The sequence below is a fragment of the Pseudorca crassidens genome, chromosome 5 (assembly GCF_039906515.1).
Source record: "Pseudorca crassidens isolate mPseCra1 chromosome 5, mPseCra1.hap1, whole genome shotgun sequence".
NCBI lineage: Eukaryota > Metazoa > Chordata > Mammalia > Artiodactyla > Delphinidae > Pseudorca > Pseudorca crassidens.
This window is the reverse complement of record NC_090300.1, coordinates 78,179,757-78,202,080: the sequence shown is the minus strand read 5'-3', so window position 1 is coordinate 78,202,080 and position 22,324 is coordinate 78,179,757. Positions and strand designations below refer to the sequence as shown.

The 22,324-nt window shown below is 48.5% G+C and overlaps 1 protein-coding gene across 1 annotated transcript in view; it reads right to left on the bottom strand.

Moving 5' to 3' along the window:
* MUC4 (mucin 4, cell surface associated) overlaps positions 1–11,794 on the bottom strand; it is a 63,810-nt gene extending 52,016 nt beyond the window's left edge. The window contains exon 1 of the mRNA XM_067738604.1: positions 11,713–11,794. Coding sequence (XP_067594705.1) covers positions 11,713–11,794 — 82 coding nt within the window. The remainder of the gene's footprint in view (positions 1–11,712) is intronic.
* Between the last annotated feature and the right edge of the window lie 10,530 nt (positions 11,795–22,324).

Sequence of the window (22,324 nt, the reverse complement as noted above, 5' to 3'; positions counted from 1 at the left end):
ACAAGAAAAACATAAAACTTTATTAAAGTATATAAATCATCATATAAACAGAAGGAAGGGAAAACATGATCGTCACAACAGATGCAGAAAAACTATTTGATAAAATTCAATACTCATCCCTGTTAAAATTCCTAGCAAACTAAAAATAGAAGTGAACTTCCTTAACCTGCTCAACAATATCAATAAAACCCTGTAGTAAACATCATACTTAAAGATAAAACATTGGAAATATTTCCTTTAAAATTCAGAATGAGTCCAGGATGCCAGCTATAACAACTTCTATTTGACATCAGGCTGGAGGTCTAGCCAGTGCAATAAGATAAGAAAAATAAACAAAGGTATGAAGGTATAGAGAAGTTCTTTTTGGTATGGAAAGGAAGAAATAAATGTGTGATTATTTGCAGATGATATAATTGTTTACATAGAAAACTACCTAAGTTTATAAATCATTAACAAATTTTACATATATGACCAAAAAATTTTTAAATGACTGCATTCCTATACATCAGCAAAAAAAATTTTTTTGGTGGTAGTGTTTTTGATAGTGACAAATATAAAGTACATAAGAATAAATCCAACAAAAGATGTGCTTAATCTTTATGGACAAAGTTATACAATATTGAAATATATTAAAGAAGACATACTCATTATATAAAAATTGTAAACTATAGATCTTGAAAGACCAAAACTTCATAATCTCACTCCCCAGACAATCACATTGTTATGTGTCCTTCCAGGATTTTTCCTATGTTTTAAAAAATATATAGTTCAAGTTACCTAGCATATATAACTTTGCATTCTTTTTAAAAATTTTACCTGATATAAGCATTTCTTCATGCTTTTATTCTTTGTACAGATAGCCTGAAGAAAGACAAATCTTTTCTGTCTCTGATGGTAGTTCTTTCTCTTCCTCCTTTTGTAGGCATGGAAGAGCTGGCTCAGGGGGATTGGGCCAGCTAATGTCAACAGCAAGATCTTGGGTGTTTTACATAAACACCACTGGCTGAGCTCTGGAGGTCCCCTTTCCTAACAAAGCCATTCCCTCAATCTGAAAACCTGCATTGTTACCATTCCCATTTCCCTACAAACAGCAGCAGCACAGGGGCAGGTCTTTCTCCTAGAACACTTCCTCCATTGTGTCCTGCTATAACCCCCTCTCTGTGAAATAATGAGAGCTCAGGGAGCATGTGCACTTTGCTTGGAAGTTTTTCCTTAATAAACCTTATTTTATGCTTGTTCCATGTGTTGCTAGTGTGTGTGTGTGGGTGTGTGTGGGGGGGTGGTGAGAGAGAGAGAGAGAGAGAGAGAGGGAAAGAGAGAGAGAGAAAGAGAGGGAGAGAGTCTGTGTCCCTTGTGGAACATTGGACATCACCTTTTTACATCAAATAATATTCCCATAATTAACTTACTGTTTGACACTTAGGCTGTTTACTATAAATAAAGCTTCGATGACTATCTTTCTGTATGATATTTTGTTTTGTTTTCATTATTTCAGCTCATTGTCTCAACATAAATTTCTGTAAGTGGAATTACTGGTTAATGCTGTTATAAAAGTCTTCATGTCATTAATACGTACTGCCAAATTTCTTTGCAGAAAAGCTGTGCCAATGTACAGTCCCACTGGCAGTATATGAGCAAGTACATGTTTCCCAATACCCTCTCCCTCTGAGGAAAAATCTTGTTTTGGCAGTACCAATTTTAGATATTGTCCAACAGGGCCGTGTCCTTTTGAATCTTTAAAGAACTTGCTAACCATGGGCTGAGTTGATTAGAGTGTCCTTTTCCAGCGTATAAGAAGGCAAGTGAGCCCCTTCACGTTGATGACAGAGTTTTACTGTTAGGTGCAGTCTTAACAAGTTTCTAAATCTGTAGGGCTCGTTATTAGAAGGAAGAGATTAGCATTAGTTACATCAAAACTACAGTATTGTATTTGTCTTTCACCACCATTTAAACAATGTCTTAAGACGCTCCTTCAACAGATTATTCAGCTATTTATGAAAACAATTTGCAGATAACCCAACCTGCTAAACTTGAGTAGGTTATTCTTAGGCACGAAATCCTGGTGAGGGAGGAAGGCTATAGAGAAGTTGTTATCGGTAAGAAAGTGGTTCTCAAAAGATAGGGTGCATCCAAATCCCTGCGGGAGCTTGTAAGGATACGTCCTGGGTCCCACCACCACTTCCGATTCCCCATGTGTGGGGTGGGATCCAGAAACCTGCATTTTTAAAAAAAATTTTTATTATTTATTTGTTTATTTATTTATGGCTGCGTTGGGTTTTCGTTGCTGTGTGCGGGTTCTCATGGCGGTGGCTTCTGTTGTTGTGGAGCACGGGCTCTAGGCGCATGGGCTTCAGTAGCTGTGGCTCGAAGGCTCTAGGGCACAGGCTCAGTAGTTGTGGCGCACGGGCTTAGTTGCCCCGCGGCATGTGGGATCTTCCCAGACCAGGGCTCGAACCCGTGTCTCCTGCATTGGCAGGCGGACTCTCAACCACTGCGCCACCAGGGAAGCCCCAGAAACCTGCATTTAAACATGTGCCCAGGGTGATTCTGATACAGGTGGTCTATGGGCCACATTTTAAGAAACACCGTCCTTAATGGGGCTTCTCTGGTGGCACAGTGGTTGAGAGTCCGCCTGCCGATGCAGGGGACACGGGTTCGTGCCCCAGTCCGGGAAGATCCCACATGTCGTGAAGCGGCTAGGCCCATGAGCCATGGCAGCTGAGCCTGAACGTCCGGAGCCTGTGCTCCACAATGAGTGAGGCCGCAACAGTGAGAGGCCCACATACCGCAAAAAAAAAAAAGAAAAGAAAAAAAATGAAGAAACACCGTCCTTAAAATGATAGTATCTGCTCTTAACATTTTTTTGTAAGCTAAAACCACCTTACTGAAGCCACAGATATTGGGGGTCTTGACCACGCTTTGTTCTAAAGAATATTCCCAGCCTTATTCTTGCTGCTCAAGCTTTGCTGGAATGAACTGACCTTGTCTTTTAGCAGAACTCAAGTCAGGCTTTTCAGTTTTCATCAGATTGTTAGACAGCGGAAGCGCGTCATTCTCACCCTGGCCAAATACGTAATATATTTGCAGAGCAGAGAGCTGAGGATTTGACTGTGGAGAGTTGATATTTGAGAGAAATATGTTTCTCCTCTCCTCTCCTTTCCTCTCCCCTCCCCTTCCCTCCTCTCCTCTCCCGTCCTCTCTCTCCTTTCTCGATGACACTCTACCTTCTACTTCACTGAAAAGACCAAAGCCATCTAACTTGATCTCCTTCAATGTCCCAAGAGCCTCTCCACCAGGAGATGTCTCTGTCTTCACCAGGTACCTTATTCTACCTAAAAAGAAAGGCTAAGTCTTCACTGAAAGGCTGTGTACACGCATGCACGTACACATGCCCAGTGCCCTGTCTGTTTCCTCCTTCCCCCCTCAGATGGCTTAGTCCATCACTTCTCTCTGTCTGAGGGTCTCTTTGTGCATTGCTCCTTCTCTTCTCCTGACTATCATGCTCAGGTCTTTCTTGACCTAAAATAAAAGTCTCTCATCCATATTGTGTCCTCCACATCCCTATCTGTCATTTCAGATGAGCATCCTGACAGAGGGGTCTACACTCTCCACATGTTCTTTATCATCTACTCCTTACACTCTCTCCTCCACCTCAGTCACCTTGCTGAAAACACTTTCCTCCAGAGTTACCAGAAAACTCCTTCCTAAGCACCAAAACAAATTTTCTTCTCTGTTCCCATTAATTTCTGTAAAATTTGGCACCATCCATTCACTCATTCAACAAACATTTATTAAGCATCTACCTCAATAGTCTCTCCCTGACCAGTGTCCCTTTGGTATTTGCACAGTATTGCCCTCACAGAAGCTGAAAGATTCTTTCCTCCCAACACGTTCCTTAGGTTAATTGTAACTTCAGTTAACTGAAGATATTCAGATATTCAGGCCAGAAATCCCTGAGTCATCTTTGATTCCTTCCTCTTCCTTGTTGCCAGCAACAGAGTTTGGGACCAACTATTATTCCTCCAAATTACTGTATTTCTCCCACACTGTCTCCTGTTCACTTTGCTGTGTTATCCTCATTAACTCTTGCAGCCACCTCTTAACTGCTCTTCCTGATTCCTCCATTTCCCACCCTGACTCTTAGCTTCCATCACACCACTGCTGGGCTGATCTTCAGCTATGGGGACCAGGAAGGGGAATTTCTACTATCGCCTCCGTAGCAGGGATCGCTTTAGAAAACACCTGGATTGCCTGCCCTAGAAGGCAGCTGCTTGGATCCTGAGGGCAGGGTCTCATTTTTTTATCAGAGCCATGGAGACTGGTGGCTGGAATTGGTCCTGTCATCCTCTCACTACTGACAAGGAAACCAGGGTCCTCAGAGGGAGGCCACTTGGTGCTGGCTGATCTTCCTCTGGTTGTGGCTGAGAAGAGTGTTTGAGAGTCTTGTCAGTGGCTCTGTCTGCACTGCAGAATGGTTTCTGTAATGAAGAATCCCTCTTACCCAGGCATTTCTACCCTGTTGGCAGTTTCTGTGGAGATACTGTCTTCACATCAAGTTCTTGAGTGTCAACTGACTTGTGATTAACTGACCCACACCATTGGGAATAGGAATTTATTTCATACTTCTCTCATCAGGCATATTTTCACTCTATAAATAATAACAATTTTGATACCACATATTTGTGGAGTGCTTTATAGCTTCTCTTAGTTAACAGTACCCCCATTTCACAGATGAGGAAACTGAGACTTGGAGAGGTTAAGTGACTTGCCCAACATTGCATACCTTGTGAGGGACAGGGCTCAGCTGTGGGGCTGTCACCAAGTGCATGGCCTCTCCACAATTTGGGCTCTTCAAACGCTACCTCAGGAGAGATAAAGTAAGGGACGGTGACTGACCTGCCTGAGCTCTTGGCCTGCCACATGCAGTGGTCTGAGCCTGAGAACAAGTCTGACACATTTTCAGGGGCAAGTGACACCAGGAGGTTTCTGCCAATTTTCTTGGTGTCCCCTTGTCTGTGATGATGTTGGAGTGAGTTGTGATGGCTGTTGACCTCTTGCAGTGATAAGACTGCTGTCAGAAGACACGTGTCACCTAAAATGGATAGTTTTAAAGAAGTTCTTCCAGAGGAGGAACCTGCATCTAAGGACAGTGAGGGCATCAGAGCTGGCACTGAGGTGAAGCATTCCTCACTCGGAGTCCTGGAACCCCCCATGGATTTCTCTGCTAACACTGCAGTCAGAGGTCTCCCCGCAAGGCCGTTATTCTTCTCCCCTTGAACTGTGTCCGGTGGGAGATGGCCAGCTCTTGCCCCTGTGCTCTCAGGGCTGCAGGGACGGCCAGCGTGATGGTGCTGACAGGCCTCATGTCTCCTGTGTGGCCCTCTGGTGACTCCAGAGGTATGAGGCGGTGACGGGTGTGTTGTTGACTCAGGTGAAGGAGTGGTGGCAGAAGCGGTGAGATAGTGGGAGATAGCGTTCCCACATAGTGGTGACGTCACTCCCTGAGGAGAAAACAAAACAAAGCCTGTGTCTTGCTGACGTGCATTGTGGCCAGAGGCTTCTTCTTCGTGCCTGGTCTGTTTGTCTTGAGTTATTCTTGGAACTGGAGGTGAGGAACCCATATGCCATTTCACCCACAAAGTTTCACTTTGCTGCTGTTATTTCCTGATCTGTGGGGCTCTTCACTGGGCTGTGCCTAGGGCAGCATAGAGCCAAGGAAACCACCCAACGGCAAGATTCACCTTGAAGAGAAAGTTGACTCACAGGTGGGTGGCAGGTGCCCTGAAAATTGTGAAGAAGTTGGAGGAAAGGGGCAGAACCACCCTCCTTGCCATGCTATGCCGGGAGACCAGGGCCATTTGTATGTGTGTCAGCCTCAGAATCGGCGTAGCCCCCCATCTTCAACGGGATGCAGCCTCAGCCCCTCCCACAGAGGAGGAAGGAGGGTGTAGAAACTGCTGCTCACAGAGAGCTGGGTCTGCACTTCCCAGGATCAAGGATGAAGACTGTCATCCTCTCAGACATTCTTGGTGACCAAAGGCTGAAATTTCTGAAAGGTTCCTGGGCTGTGGGTGATTTCAGGCTTCTGCCCCTCTGTGGTCAGGATTTGGGAGCTGGAGACTTCCCAGAGCTGTCCCTCAGGGATGATGGGTGGGTGTTAGGTAATGGATGTGATGGCTGTTGGAGCCCCTGCTATAGGAACTGTGACAGGTGACAATGGAGCTGGTGGCTGTGTTTGTGTTCCTGCTGTTAGAGGAAGCAGAAACTGTGACCACTGTTGTGTCTGCTGGGTATCTTTCCTCCATTGTTCCTAGAATTCATGATGAGGAAAGATGCTAACTCAAAATGCCCTTAGGATAACTGATCTCAAGATATCTCCAGCACCTAGAACGATGGCTGGCATATGGGAATTACTTCATAGACATCCGCTGAATGAATGAATTCATGTGTTCCCATCCCCTAGTCTTTGGTCCCTTTAGCTGAGAGAGGGTGAAATGGTATCAATTTCTCCTGTGACTGTCACAGTGGTCCCGGGGTCAGGAGACCAACACGACGGCTGCAGCCTGGGCAGTGTGAACACTGCTGTGGCAAAACGTAGCCAAACTCCTGAGGGCCACCCTTGGCTAGGAGGGTGGGCCTGCCTCGACTGGGGCCAGGGAGAGACAAGCTCCGAAACCAAGATATTGGAAGCTGGAGATGGGACTTCTGAGGCAAGGAGGGCATCGAGGAAAAGGAAAGTTGGAGCTGTGCCGAGCAGACGGTAAGAGCTAGGTTGTGACGCTTCTTGACTTGGTTCCAGAGTTTCTGGGGTTATCACCAGGGCAACCTTAGTGCTGCTACACCTAATGTCTGCTACACAAGACATTAGGTCAAATAACCTGTGGTGATATCCAAGGTGAAGAATAGGCATTGTTTGGGGTGTGACTTCAGTGGGTACAGTTGCGAAGGAGAGATAAAGTTCTTGCTTTGAAGCCAAATGGGAATCCAATTTTCTTTGATGTTATTGACCTAATTTTTTTTGCAGTCAGCTCTAGGAGATTGCTCCATTTACTGATGAGGAAAAGAAGGGAGGCTTGAGAAAGCTGTAAAGACGTCAGTGAATTTTCCGATACGCCGGTTCCCTCAGAACATAGGTCAGCTGCTCTCTGACTTAGGGGAGTAGGGAATGAAGCGGGAAGATGATACGGCAGTAACTATTATGATTTGGTGTTTGTTTGGTTATTTTAGCTGTGATTCCAGACAGACGTGGTACTGCTGACGCCCCCTAACAAGGTCCTTTCTGAGACCGACAGGGACAAGTCAATGGAGACAAGGCCACAGAGTGCTTAAGAGTGTGGGTTCCACAGACTCACAGACATAGATAGAAAACAAACTCATGGTTACTGAAGGGGAAGCGGGAGGGATAAATTAGGAATTTGGGATTAACAGATATACACCACTACATGTAAAATAGATAAACAACAGGGTCCTACTGTCTAGCACAGGGAACCATATTCAATATCTTAAAATAAACCATAATGGAGAAGAATATGAAAAATAATATATATGTATATATCAATACATATAACTGAATCACTTTGCTGTATACCAGAAACTAACACAACATTATACATCAACCATACATCAATTTCAAAAAAAAATGACTGTTGTTTCCAGAGTCGAACTGACCAACATTCACTGTTTGACTTGGGCAAGTTACTTGACCTCTCTGAGGCTTGAGGTCCTTATCTATAAAAGTGGGATGATGGTAGATAATAGTAATACCAACGGGGTAATGTATGTAAAATGCTTAGCTCAGTTCCTAAGCTCAATAAAGGGCACTCTGCACTGCCTGTTATCTTGGTCTTTACAAGGTCCTGAGATGCCAGATTGCTGCCTGACAAGGGCAGCAATCCTTGTGACTACGTCCTTATTATGGCAGAAGCTCTGTTTGCTGCTGTTTTTACTGTTATCCACGCCCTTCCCAGATCTCCACTGCTACCCCTAGGCCATCATGGCACCTTCTGCCTGGACTCCCGCAGCCAGCTCCTAACTAGTTTTGGTTTCACCCTTGCCCCCTTCCAATCCATTTCCCTCCATGGTATCCAGAGCAACCATTCCAAAGTTCAGATCTGATCACATCCCTCCTTTACCTAAAACCCCTTACTGTCTGCTCATTTTAGTTCCTTAAAATCCACAATCCATTCCACGGCTTACAAGGCCCTACATCATCTGGACCTGTCTACCTCTTTCAAGTCCTCCAAAGGGTCAAGCTCTTTCCTTACTCTTCACATCTTCCCCTGCCTGGTTCATGCTCCCTTTCCCTCCTCCACTGCCCGCCCCCCACTACTCTCCCCAACCCCACCAATTTCCACCTCACTTACTACTTAACCTTCAGGTCTCAGCTCACGTGTCCGGCACTTCCTCAGAGAGGCCTTGGTGGACTTACTAATCCAAATGAAGTTTCCCTATTTTACTCTCATCATAATACTTGTTCAACATAACACCACATTTGCAGTTGGGAATTTTTCTGTAATTATTTCATGTCTCTCTGCATACTAGGTCTTAGCTCCAGGAGGCTGGGCCCCATCTGTTCCATTCTTCACTGTGTTCACACAGCACTGCCTAGAACAATGTCAGGCGCATAGGAGACACTCCTTAAATAGTTGTTTAACTAACAAATGTATGAATGAATGAATGAATGAATGAACGAACGAACGAATATCTCAGCACGAGGTGTGGGTGCTTCTGTTCATCCTCCACCAATGAGCAGGGCTGGATTATAGAGCTTGTGTACCACAATGCAAATGCAGTGACCGAGGAGTCAGGGGACCTGCCTTCTAGGCCCAGCTGCTCTATTTACAGGCTGTGCGGCCTCACACAAGCTTGGGAGGCTGGAACCATGACTTCGTCATCCTTGTGTCCAGAGCATTTGGCATGAGTGGAAATTCAGCAAGTGAATGAATAACTCCCCACCCTTTCCTGTTCTGAATTCCTCCAAACCCACTGTCAAACTCAAACTGCAATTTTAGTCGGGGACATCTGTATAGAGCGGAGATGTATTTGCAGACCTTAAAAATGCACACTAGGAGAACCGAGCTGCCTGCCGCAAAACCAGCACCCTCCGTAGGAGCCTGGCCACGACTGTGGAGGCCTCATGTGCAAACACAGACGCCCAGTTCCTGGGGCTGCTTTGGAGTCTCATGGAAAATGTTGAGTATTTAAACCTCTATGAAATGCCAACAAATTGAGTCCATTTCAACTGAACTCTTCAGTGCTGTGCTGGGGACAGGGACACAACAGTGACTAAGTATTTGTTGCCATGAATTCAGCCTGGTGGAAGGTGAAAGGTTGGAAGTAGGAGGAGAGATGGCTGGAAAGTCCTCAGTCCTGGCCTTGGGAGAGGTGGCTTGGTGGCTGCATCTCTGAAGCATTCAGCAGCACCACGAAACCAGAGAACAGACACGGTAGCAAACTGCTTGTTTGAGCACGTAAAAGGCCGACCGCTTCTTGGCCTCTCCTGGCAATGGAGACGTAAATCACTGGCGTGTCAAACCCTGCCAGGACAGCCTCTGCCTCCGGAGCCCAGAAACCGATTACTGGGCCACTGATAGTATGGGAGACTGAGGCTTATTTTACCTCGTTTTCTTGACAGAGGGCGTGGAATCAGGGTTGCCAGGCTTCCTTCTAGGCCATTCCTGCCGGGAGCCACCTGTAGGCACCGAGTCTCCGCTGGCTCCCTGTCCAGTCCACCTCTGTCCACCCTTCTCTTCCCCTTTCCCCTGCAGGATCCAGGGCTTTTTCCTAAGGAAGCCCTTACACTACAGCACCTTCATGGAAACCCCAGGGTTTCTCCCTTCAACCTGGGGTGAAGGCTCAGACACCTGCTCCAAGGATGACCCAGGCCTGGGTGAGTGTGCTGGCAGCAACGTGGAAGCAGACCCTGGGTTCAAATATAGGCAGGTCACTCGTGAGTCCCCTTCAGGGAGCCAAGGGAATGGGACTGACCAGTTCCCACCTTCCCAGAACTCCCCACCCCGGCAGACGTGGGGCACCCACTGCCTGTCCAGCAGAGACTACTTTTCCCTCCAAGGTCCTCTGGATGCTCAATCACAGGCCTGGGGCACCACCTCCCATCCCACTCCCCCTCCTTTCCTGACCCTGCTCCATCCTGTGCCCTTTCGCAACGCACAGGACTCGGTTCCAGGGCACCCTGCGCGGCTTCAGAGCCATCGTGGGGACTCCCTTCCAACTTCAAGGTCCTCCTCTCGCCCACACCCCATTGCTCCCCACCTGCCTTCCCCTGCCCACTCCCACCCCAGTCCTTGCCTGTTAAGAACTTAGCAATCCAGGGGCCATGCCATCCTTTTTCCATAGGGGAACGGAGGCCTGGAGAGAGATACAATAGGACCTGGTAATGGGACCAGATCACTTAGCAGCAGAGCCAAGACTGGACCCAAGGTCCCTAAATCCAAGCCCCCTTCTCCCCATTGCCCATGGTCATGACTCCTACAGACACCACTTAGTTTACCCCCAGGAACAGACCCTGTGGGGCTGGCAACAGAAGGTTCCGAAGGCTCCTTCCGGCCTCTGTTTCCTCACTGTGTGATGAGTAGGGAGGATGAGGGGCTTTGGGTGTGAGGGTGGTGTAGACGGTGGGCGTTCCGTTTGGTCTTAGCCAAGCCCTTAAACATTTCAAGGAAGGTGGAATCTTCCACATCCTTGGCATTGTGCCTCTTACTATCTGTAAGAGAATGTGTTCCTCTGACCCACTGTGTGAGAAATGATTCCTTGGGTGAAGGCTTCCCCGGGCCTGCTGAGGAGGGGAGGGAGCTGTGATTATATCTTTGGTTTGGGCTCCTGACCCCTCACCGTCTCCTGGCCCCAGAAACTTTCAGAAGACTCAGACACCCAGAAATACAGAATGAAACCTGGCCCTGGGGCCAGGGGGGCAGCTTGGAAGGTAGTGAGGAAGGGACAGGGGACCCAGGGGGAGCTTCCCCAAAAGGCCTTAGTTCCAGCTCTAGTTGCAGCTCCATATAGAGGCGGGCAGGCAGGGTGTAGAGGAGGCCAAGGCCAATGCCAGGGCTATGAGCCCTGCCCTGGGGGCATTAGCCCAAGAGGAAGCTTTTAAACCCAAGTTCAGAGGCAAGAAGCCGACTGCATGTCTCAGCTGCCCGTCTCAGCTGCCCATCTCAGCTGCCCTTTTGTCCTGCCTTTTTTCTCCAAGCCAGTCGCTTCTTTTCTCCCCTGGTCCTTCCTTTCTATCCTGCCTGTCTCCTCCGATTCCCTCCTCTCTCTGGATCTACTTTGCTTTGATTCATCTGTTTCTCACCTGTCTTTTCCTCTGACTCTATATCTTTCTGCAAGTTTTTCTTCTGGGTGTTATCCAGGTTTCCTGTTTTTCTGTGTCATTCCTTCTCAACTCTCTCTCCCTTTTTCTACAGTTCTGCCTACCTGTCTCTTTCCACAAAATAAGCCCTGGTTCCCCCAGTGAGTTTCCCCAAACCAGGACACTCCCCCATCTCCCTGCTTCTCTGTGTCTCTACATCCTCCTTCCTCGGTCTCTTTAGCGTTCTCCCTCTCTCTCCCCTATATTGTCCCATCTCTATCCATTCACCTCTCTCTACCTCTCTGTCTCTCTCCCCATGACAGACCCCAGCTCCTCGGATGGGATCGGCGACGTCAGCTGCTACCCTGTCCCCAGAATGCTGCCCCAGATGCATCACTTACCCAGGAGCACTGGCCAAAGGATGCAGGAACACAAGCAGCTCAGGAACACCCAGGGGACCCTCCTGCAGTGGACACCCCTCATGGCTCCAGAAAGAGTCCTTCACGCTCCCCTGGGAAAGCTCCTCAGCACAGAAGTGGTAGTGCAAGCAGCAAAGGTGAACCTGTCCCCACTGGCTGCTGGCCTTAAACAGGTGTATTTCCCTGAGGGGCCAGAGTACCAGGGGAAGCGGACAAAAGAAGGTGGGGCCCCTGCCAATCATCCTTGACCCGTCTTTCCTTTCCTCAATCTCCACCCCCTTCCCCTACCAGGAAAAAATAAAAAATATAAACAGGCTGCTCTGTTCCTAGTCAGCCTGGGCCAAGTAGCGGGAGGGATGGGAGGGGCATGTAGGGGAATAGAAACCAGGACACACGGAAATGAGGGCCCCCCGTCCTGCCTGGTGTCCTGGGCTGCCCCTTTCTTGCCGGCGTTTCGGACTGCCACAGCGGGAGCAGCCGGGTCATTTCAGGAGGAAGGGCAGGGCAGAACAGGAAAGAGAGGGGCTAAGAGGGAGTGAGTTTGGGGCTGTATGAATAGGAGAGTGAAACTTGAGGAGACCCTAAGAAATATGGCAAGTGGGGGGAAAAATGTGGGGTGAGAGGTGGGAATCAGAAATACCCCCCCACCCCGTATGCTACTTGTGGGATGGAGGACTGGGCTCGGAATATCTGCTCAGTGCTAGGCACAAGGTAGACCCTCACCAAATGGTGAATTTCCTCTTTCCAGGACAGGACGCAGCAGAACCAGGGTCCAGAAAGCCCAAGGCAACCTGGGAAAGCTGCTTGAGAGATCTGGGCTGGGTAGTGTGGTAGAGAGTAGAACCTGGGGAGAAGGGATTGTGAGCCCATGAGGAAGTGGGGCTGCTCCTGGAGACCTTGGAGACCAGGGCACCCCATTTTGACTTCTTGGGACTCACAAGCATAACCAAGAAGGGACAGGAACGCCAAACTGAGCGTGTCAGGCAGAGTTTGAAGGGGAAAGAAGGTAGCCGGTATAGTTCTGCAAAGGACAGCAACAGCGATGTTCCCCCACCCTTTGCCACGGTGTGAACCCCTGCTTCCCTGGTTTCTCCAGACTTCATTCCCTGAGTGTGGGGTCTGTGGAGTGACTGGTCCCCAGGCAGGGAGCTCAGGCTCTCACTGCACAGCCTAGGATGAGGAATCGGCATTTCTACGTTCCCAGGCAGAAACCTGGAGACATCCAAAGACGAGTGGATGGCTACACTGTGGCGCCGTCTCAGAGGACCAGGAAGGCTCCACCACCTTGTCGGCTACTTGCTTTCTGAAGCTGAAATCCCAATTACAGCCAAAGCCCAAAGGCTGGACTTTCCAGTTATAGTGCAACTACTTCAGAGAAGTAGCATGGTCCCCCCAGCAGTCCCACCTCTGTATGGATCCATTGATCCTATTCTTTCCCAGGAGAAGGAAACCCATAAGGGTAAAGAATTTTAAGCATAGAGCAGTGGGACGGGATACGAGGAAGATATCACTGGAAAAAATGTACATAGACGCCAAGGCCAACTTGGTCTCTTAATCAGTTTTTCTGTGTCAGTTCTTGCTCATGAGTTCTTTCTATTAACTTGCTATGTGTTTTGTTTGGTGACATTTACTGGACTACAGTTTCCTATTTAGAAGAGAAAAAAGCATTCCAGGTTAGACCAAAGTAAGCGTTGGACATCTTGTCGACCTAACACAGCAAACCTCCCACTTTCCAATGCAAGGGACACTGGAGGCGCAGAGTGTTCTCCAGAAGCTACTGTGGTGGCCAAGACTCCAACTGGGCTCAGGATACCTGAACTTGAATCCCAGCTCTGCCACCCAAGGCAAGTCACAGCCTCTTTGAGACTTATTTTCCTCATCTATAAAATAAGGATAATATGTCAAAGAAAAAACAGAGCTGGACGGGTAGTTAAAGCATAAAGACAGATTTTATTCAGGACTCTTGCAATGTGAGAAAAGGGACCTCAGTATAGACCCAGGCTCAACTCCAAATATAGCATGAGCAAGTGGGAATTTATAGCCAAGAAGCAGGGTAAGGGTCAGTGGATAGAAAATTACTAAGAAAAAACATCAGGGGTGAGCGGATTCTGGCTAAACCAACCTAACAGGACTTTTGGCCGAAGACAGGCCAGGGTGATCAGACATCACCTTGGAGGGATGGAGGAGGATGAAGCGCCTGATCAGACATTGAGAGTTCCAGATATTGAGGATGGGACACTCTTGCTAAACTGACTTGGCAGGGCTCTTGCTAAAACCGGATTTTACAGGGAAGTGCACAGACGGGCCTAGAAGGAAGTTTAGGAGCCTGACTAAAGTTCAGTCAAACAAAAGTCTTTGTCAAATAACACCTACCCAAAAGGTTGTGAAAATAAAATGAGCTCAAACATGTAAAAGTGCTTTATAGTTGTGAAGACACCTGTAGAGGGCACTTGGCCTCTCGTTTCATCCTGACATCAACCCTGAAGGTAGAAACAAGTGAGGGAAGCAGGGCATGAAGAGGAGTCTGGAGAAGAATTCCAGGCTCATTTGCATACTGAGGTCTTTCTTGCATCCGTTTTGGGTTTTAGGATGTTGGCACATGTGAATCTAATTCATCTTCTCCCTGCCTGCCTCCAGTTCCCTTCCCATTTCCCTTTGAGTCCAGCTACCTCTTGGCTTGCCCATTTTCCAGGGTTGGTGTGCTTCTGGGTCTCTATGACAAATGCCCCTCTTTATCTGTTTGTCCTTCCTTCTCCCCTCCCGAGGCGTCTGATGGGGACAGAGAGGGGTGAGTGAGAAGGGAAGAGATGAGTAGATTCCCAGAGGTCTGTCTGATGGAGACCTCCTAGACCTGCAGACTGCTGGGCGTTCTCGGGGGCAAGAATCTGAAACCAAATTGAGGTTGATATTCCATGGGGGGCCAGAGAGTTCAGTCTTGACTTGGGGTATCAGTAAATTGGAGCAAGGATAAGATTATGACATTTCCACGTGGAAGGAAGATACAGATGTGGCTTGAATAGACTCAGCCTGGGTTCTGGGCAGTGTGTCAAGATCTTTAAAGGAGACTTCTCTCCTAGGCTACCCAAAGTGGGAGACTCTCATCTTGGGATGGGGTTAAAATTGCTTACCTCCATATAATTTATGCCCTGATAGACCCTCATCCTGCTAATAAAGTTACTCCTGGCCAGCCTTAAAACACTTAGATTGAGATGGGGCAGGAAGTCAGATATGTATCCATCCTGATTCATTCAATCTTAAGACTTGAACTAGAGTACCAGGCCCTGTGTATGTCCCCGTAACCCTGCAAGGTACACATCACCATCCCCACCTCACATCTGAGAAAACTGACGTTCAGGGAAATGAACACGCACTCTCATCATGACTGAGTCACGGTCCGGGTTGTGTGATCAGGTGCAACTGGGGAATGCTAACTGTCCTGAATCACTCCTGCCCAGGTCACACGGGGAAGTCGCAAAGCTGGAATTCAAGCCTAGGTCTGCCTGGCTCCAAAGCCAAAGAATGGAATTAACATGCCCTGAGTGCTTATCCTCTGCTGGTGGGGGCTTATATGCTGAACGGTTATTTCCCCAAGGTAGACGCAGAGATACGCCTTGAAGAATGGATACACTGTTGGCTGCAAGGAGAGTGGTTAGTTGGTAGCGCCAGCTGTCAGCTCCTTCAGGTGCACCTCAACTTTCAAGCCAGGAGCACTCCCTTCTCATGGTGACCCTCAGGTCAATGACTGAGCAAGGCAGTGGTGCAAGGACTTGGCTAGTTCCAGTCTCGCAGGATTCCTTTAAGAGGCAGTCTGCGCCCCAGAGAATCCCACAGCACCTGTAGGGACTTCGTGGCTTTGTCAGCTGTGCTGGCTCCCGCCCAATCCTGCCTCCTGCCTTTTCCTTTCACAGGTGTTATTCCCAATAAACTTTTCCATTTCACTCCATCTCAGCGTTTGCTTCCAGCAGGACCCAACCTGAGACACTCACTTAAAAGAGGATGACCATTTTACGATATAAAGACTGACCATCTGAGCTGGGTTTCAAACCCAAATCTGCACAACTCCAAGTTCTCTGACCACTGCTCTCTACTCAACAGTCCAGCAAGGGGAGGGGTTGGTGGTTATGGTCTTGGTGGGCGTGGCTCCTGCTACACAGAGGAGGGGGAGATCTGCTTGCGAGGGCAAGATTCCCAGGCTGCAAAAGATACAGACCAATGGGATTGGTGCCGGTTGGGGCGGGGGCTCCCCCATGGCTGGACCCGCCACGGGAGTGTGCTATGTGTTGGTGTCAGGCCACTGCGGATGAGGGAGCCGAGGTGACAAAGGGCAAGCTCTGCTCGTGAGATCTTGGCTCCCAGGCCGTGGTGGAAGCCAGGGCCCTGGTGTTTGGGCCACACAAAGGCCTCTGTCATTCTCCCAGGATTGGGCTTCAAGGCCCTTTCTCTAAAAGTGCCCTGCGTTCTCACACCAGTTAGTTCATTTCTCATTTTCCCTCTGCGGCGGAGGGGGACTAATGCCTCCCCAAGCAACACCTTCCAGGCCTGGGGTACCCAAGAAGGAGTCTCCATGCTGAGTGCCTGGGCAGGGGTGAAGGGGTAGACTTGAGGCCCAGGAGTCTAAATTTATCCATTCACTCAACTTGAAGGAGAAGAAAACTCAGTCCTGGAAGTTAGCAACAGTGCTCAGTCAAAAAGCCAGCACCTAGGAGCTCAGATTCACTATCTGTGACCTACGGGTAGGCTTCCCTTCTCAAATTCTGAAAGAAAAAAAGAGTCTGAACATAATTTTAGAACCAGAAGAACCTTGGCAATCATGGAGTCCACACTGCTCATTCTGCCATGGAAGAGGTGCCGGCCCACAGAAAAGGGAGTGTCCCAAGTCACAGGGTTGGTCAGCGGCAGATGCGGGCTTGCACCCATGGTTCCAGTGTTCATTCTGCCCTGCGCTCTTCCTCCCATGGTTGTTAGGTTGTCTTGTGCACTCCTAGAACCCCAGTCAGACCCGCCTCTAGCCTAAACCTCTGTCCACAAGCAATGCTCAGTAAGGGCTGTCATGATGAGGCCTCCTGCCCTCTCAGACAGGGCGGCCAGCAGAGACTTCCAACACTGGGTTCTGACAGAGAGCCCAGCCCAGGCCTTAAAGAGTTTTTTCAAATAAAGTTTACCATCGCTGTTTTTTTCCCCTTATGAAAGTAATACATTCTCACGATAGCAGATATGGAAAATATTTAAAACTGGAGAGGAGAAAAACATCATCAGTACGTTTGAAAAACCCCTCTTAATACACTGATAGATTTCTAGCTACTTCTCCAGGAATAGCTCATATACATAGTTTTAATCTATCACATCATAGATAAATTTGGATTCTACTTTACCACATAACTTTAAACCTAAACATTTCCTCTCATTGTTATGAAACACTTCATGCACACATTTTTATTTTTTTTTTTTCATTTTTTTTTTTTTTTTTTTTTTTTGTGGTACGCGGGCCTCTCACTGCTGTGGCCTCTCTCGTTGCGGAGCACAGGCTCCAGACGCGCAGGCTCAGCGGCCATGGCTCACGGGCCCAGCTGCTCCGCGGCACGTGGGATCTTCCCGGACCGGGACACGAACCCACGTCCCCTGCCTCGGCAGGTGGACTCCCAACCACTGCGCCACCAGGGAAGCCCCCATGCACACATTTTTAAAGTCAGCATAATGTTCCATTGAGTGGACTGCCATATAATTTATTTAATTAAGTTGGACACGGGCTATTTACTTGTCCCTATTACAAGTAGTGCAGAGATGATTTCCTATTTAAGCTCATTTCCTTAGGCTAGAATCAAGACTGGTATGTTTTGATACACTGCTCTGATCTTCCTTCTCCTACAGCAGGAAGTCAATGAACATGAATTAGCTAAGTCTACAGTGTGTGAGCGAATTCTCAGACACTTGGGGTCTAATGCTGACAGTCTAACGGTAGAGGCAGAACCAACAGTAAAATGAGATCATTAGTGAGATGAGCTAAAATCATGGTTGGATTAAGGACTCTGCAGGTGGATTGGGAAACAGGTGGAGTCCCTCAAGGACGGCTTCCTGGGTGGGCTCCCAGCCCTGATCCAGGACCAGCTGCCAGGCCTCTTATTTGAAGAACTGAGACTTGATACATAGCGCAGGTGATATTCTAGAGAAAGTAATCCAGAAGGAATTTGAAAGAGGATGGGGTGGGGGAATTTAACCAGAGGATCAGAGAAGAAGAAAATGGAAATAGTCCTGGAGCAAAACCTAGCTGGGAAGTGAGGTTCTCTCCTTCTTCCCCAGCTCCCTGGGGAGAGGAACTAGATGAAGCTGGAGGGGTCGGCCAAGGGGAGGGAAGGGGAGCAGAGCCAAGGAGTCCCAGCAAGCCCTGCTCCCCAGGATACAGCAGAGGCAACAAAACTCAGGGTCAGCCTGGCACTCCAACAGCCCTGTTATTCTGTGAACCTGTGTGCCAGGCACTGTGCCCAGCACAGGGGATGCTGAGATGAATAAGATATAGCCCCTGCCGTCACAGGGTCACAATCTAGAGGGATCTAGACATGGGGGTAGGGGCATTTACTGATGGGCCCTCTGGGTGTGCTGTCTTGAGGTCTGGGTGTATGTTGAGCAATGGAACAGACTCACTGAGGGCAGTCCAAGAGGATCTCTCTCCTATTAGTTTCCCAGGGCTGCCGTAACAAAGTACCACAAACGTGGTGGCTTAAAACAACAGAAATGTATTCTCTCCCAGCTCTGGAGGCCGGAAATCCTAAATCGAGTTGTTGGCAAAAGCGCACTCCCTCCAAAGGCTCCGGGGGAGAGTCCGTCCTCGCCTTCTCTACCAGCTGGTGGTTGACGGCATCCTTGGCATTTCTTGGCTCGCAGCTGCACCACTCCAGTCTCTGCCTCCGTCACCACATGGCCATCTTCCCGCTGTGTGTCTTTGTCTCTTTTCTCTTCTTATAAGGACAAAAGTCATTGGAGTACTGCCCACACTAATCCAGTATGACCTCAGTTTAACTTAGCTGATGACATCAGTGAAGACTGTATTTCCAAATATGGTCACATTCTGAGGCGACATGAGTTTGGGGGGACACTCATCCAGCCCAATAAAATCTCTTCGAAGAAAGCTTGCGAAGGGTACTTGTGGGTCGTTACGGTAGAGGACAGGTGGCCTCCTCAGGGAAGCCCGGCAGGTGAGCCCACTTCCCCCCGGGCTGGCCCTGGAAAGATATACTGGTATATATAATTTATACTTATCGTATTAGCCTAATTTAAGTGTGAGATTGGCTTTCTAAAAATGCTTTGAAAGCTTTCATGACTGTTATTGCCTGGAGAGCCCCTGAATGTCTGATCGCTTTTAACAGTCCTGGGCAGCCAAACCCCAAAGCCCTGGTCCCTATGAGATAGTTAGGCCACCGCCCTTGGTTAGTTTGCCCCTCTGCCAAGAGCAGGCACACACCTGCAAGGACCTGGCTTTCAGAGGCCCCCCCACCCCCCCACCCCATGCCATCGGAGTAAAGATCACTGTACTTTGCCTAAAGGATTAAGAACATGAAACTCATGGTTCGTTGGGCCTATCACACTGGGCTATCACGCTAGGGCCTATCACAAAAGGCTGCTCCTTTTGGCACTCCTCATCCAAGGGCAAGGAGAGACCATTGCAGGGATTTAAGCAGGGGTGACATGATCCAACTTTTGGTTCAAAAAAGGTGGAAATCAAGTTGTGAAAGAGCGAGACTAGATGAGAGAGGAGGCCTCACAGAATAGCCCAGGCAAGAGATGATGGTGTACGGAGAAGTACAGCGGCAGGGAGATGGAGAAATGCTTGGCTGGAGAAAGGTTTCAGAGATAGAACCCACAAGGCTGGATGGGAGAGGGTCATTCTTCTGCTCCACTTTGAGCCACAGGAAGGAAGATGGTGCCAGTAACTGAGAAAGGGAACATCAGTGGAGTAGTAAGTTGGAGGCATGGAGGGAGGTTGCAGGAGGGAAAGACATGAGTCTCTTCTCGGTAGGGTCACCACGTTGTTTCTGTCCCGAGCAGCACACATTTGAAAATGAAAGGAGGCACCATTGGAGCAACTGGGACAACAACTTAAACTGAGCCTGTACCTGGCAAATCAGACCTACAGTCATTCATTCGAGTTTGGGGATGTATTGAGGTTGGAGGTATTGATGAGATACTCAAGTGAAGCTATCAAGGTGACAACAGATATATGCGTCTGAGTTTAGGTGAGATTTTTGACCAGAGGGTTTTCTACCAGTAAAACAATTAAGGGAGTTGTTTCTTTCCAATTGCTTTATGGTATTTAATTAAAACCCATTTTATGACTCTTGTCACTATAGATGTCAAAATAAACTGGAAGCAAAGGAAAAAAAAAAAAAATGAAGACCGTGAAACCCAAACCCTTATTCTTTGGTTAGAGCCTCTCCTTCCTTCCCCACCAGCCCTCGGCAAGAATGAGAGGCAAAATCAAAATTCACTGGTGCTTTTATCCATGTCAGTGAGTCTGCGTTTCTGTATAAATGACCAACACATTAAAAACAAACAAACAAAAAACAACGACTTCTTGTTCCCTTCTCAGGACCTAAAGTACAGCCTTTCATCAGATGAGTACAGCCCGTGAGGAAGGCAAGGAGAAAATGCGGAGGCCAGAGGGGAGAGCTGAGCAAATTTACAGGTTTGATTCCGGCATCCAGGCCAGACCCTGAACTACCGAACCACGGGAAAGGGCTGCTGTGGGCAGAGTCCCCAGAACACGGGAAGATGGTCGTTCTGACTGAGGCAGATCAGGAGTCCAGCCCCTGCGGATGCAGCCCAGGTGTGGGCATGGAAGGAGTGGTAATAAGAGCAAATGAGGCAGTGAAACCAGGGCTCCTACAAGGTGTTAGCCGTTTGGTGCTGCCAGCTTGCATGGCACTATGAGAAACGTGGCAAGTCCTCGCAGCTGACTCACCCAAATTTCCTGGAATGTAGGTGAAACCCTTTGGGTACCTGACTGGAATCCAGAATGACTGTCCTGAGTGAGGGAAGCCTCGGAAAGGAGGGAAATTGCAGAGAAGGGCCTGAGGGACATGCCAGGAGCCTGCTTTGCAAGGAGCAGCATCTCCCAGCTTGCCGTGTTGGGAGGCGAGGGTTAGGAGGGGGACTTTGTGCAGAAGGCACCTGTGTTTGGGGGTTCCCTTGGGTGGGTGTTTCTGTTTTCTACCTGGGATGGAGGACTTTTAGTTCCTGGAGGGGAGGGAGAGAGGGAAGGTAGGTGGGAACCAGGGTGTGAAAGTCATCATCTCTGGGAGGAGGGGCTTTCTACAGGAACAGCATTGGCCAGAGGCTCCGGGCTTCCCTCCGGTGTCCGAAGATTCTTTGAGACCTCAGACCCTTCCTCACTGGCTTTGCCACCATCTCCCACCCCCAATCAGGAAGCTCTGACCAAGCTTCCAGGTGGCCTACACCTGCTTGCTAAGGAGGAGGTCCTCCCTCAAGTTGCCCCCAGGGATTCCTGCCCTGGCTCCCTTCTCCCTGCAGCTGTCTTTTCCATTTCCAACTCTACCTGGCGGGTCCTCACAGTGCCTCAGGGTTTGAATGAAGCTTATTCATCAGGTCTTTGCTGAGGCTCTTTCCCAGGCAAACCTTAGCCTCCTTGCCTGCCGTCCTGCTCAGTCAGGTGTTTCCCAGGTGCCCAGTGCCCCGGCCTGGCCCCTCCTCCTGGTCTCTCCTGGACTGGCCTGCACAGTTTCATGGATTCAGGTAGAAGACAGAGACAAAGGGCTTTATTACTCAAGGAGCAGCAAGTAGCCTGAACTTCATGTTCACATTGGCTTCCCTTACCCACAAAGTCCTACTGGGCAGTGCAGAGGTAGGCCCAAGTGGATGCTGGGACACAACGGATTTGTATCATAGCTGAGGAACCCTGACCTTAGAAAACACCAATCTTTTTAAGGGCTGCAAGAAAACCTGCCCAACCTTTCCCCCAAGGTAGACGTTATCTTTATTATATCGGATGGCAAACAAATTAGCATTCTGTCCCAGAGGGAGACACTATCTCTCTCTTCCAAGGCTGTTCACACTTTATAAACATCCTTGAAAAGATAGTGGAGAACAAAAGGCTGTCAGTACCTCTGCTCCCCAGACTTGCAGAAACAGGAGAGATCAAAGGGGAATTGTCTCCGGACATCCGACACCAGGGAAACCCAAGTCCAGCTGGCCCAGCTTGTTGGCTCTTTCCCCTACCTTGGGTTTACTAGGGCGACTCATTCAAGTGCCAGGTACTCCCTTCCCCCAGGTCTCCGCGCCCAGCCCAGTGCCTGACCCCTGATGATTCTCAATAAATGTTTGTAAAATGGATAAATAAATGACTGGGTCTTTATAGAATTTCTGCTTTACAGTGTGAAAATAGCTTAAACATTAAAGAAACCACAATAGGAATGACAACTAACATTTATCAAGTACTTGCTATGTGCTAGCATAGTCAGTTCTATTACAACCAGAGCTGGCTTCATGGGTGTGTCTCTGTGCAGGCAGACAGGACCTCAGGATTAGGAAGGCACCGAGCTTGGTTTAATGCTCTGCTGCCATCATCTTGAAATTCTTAGTTTTT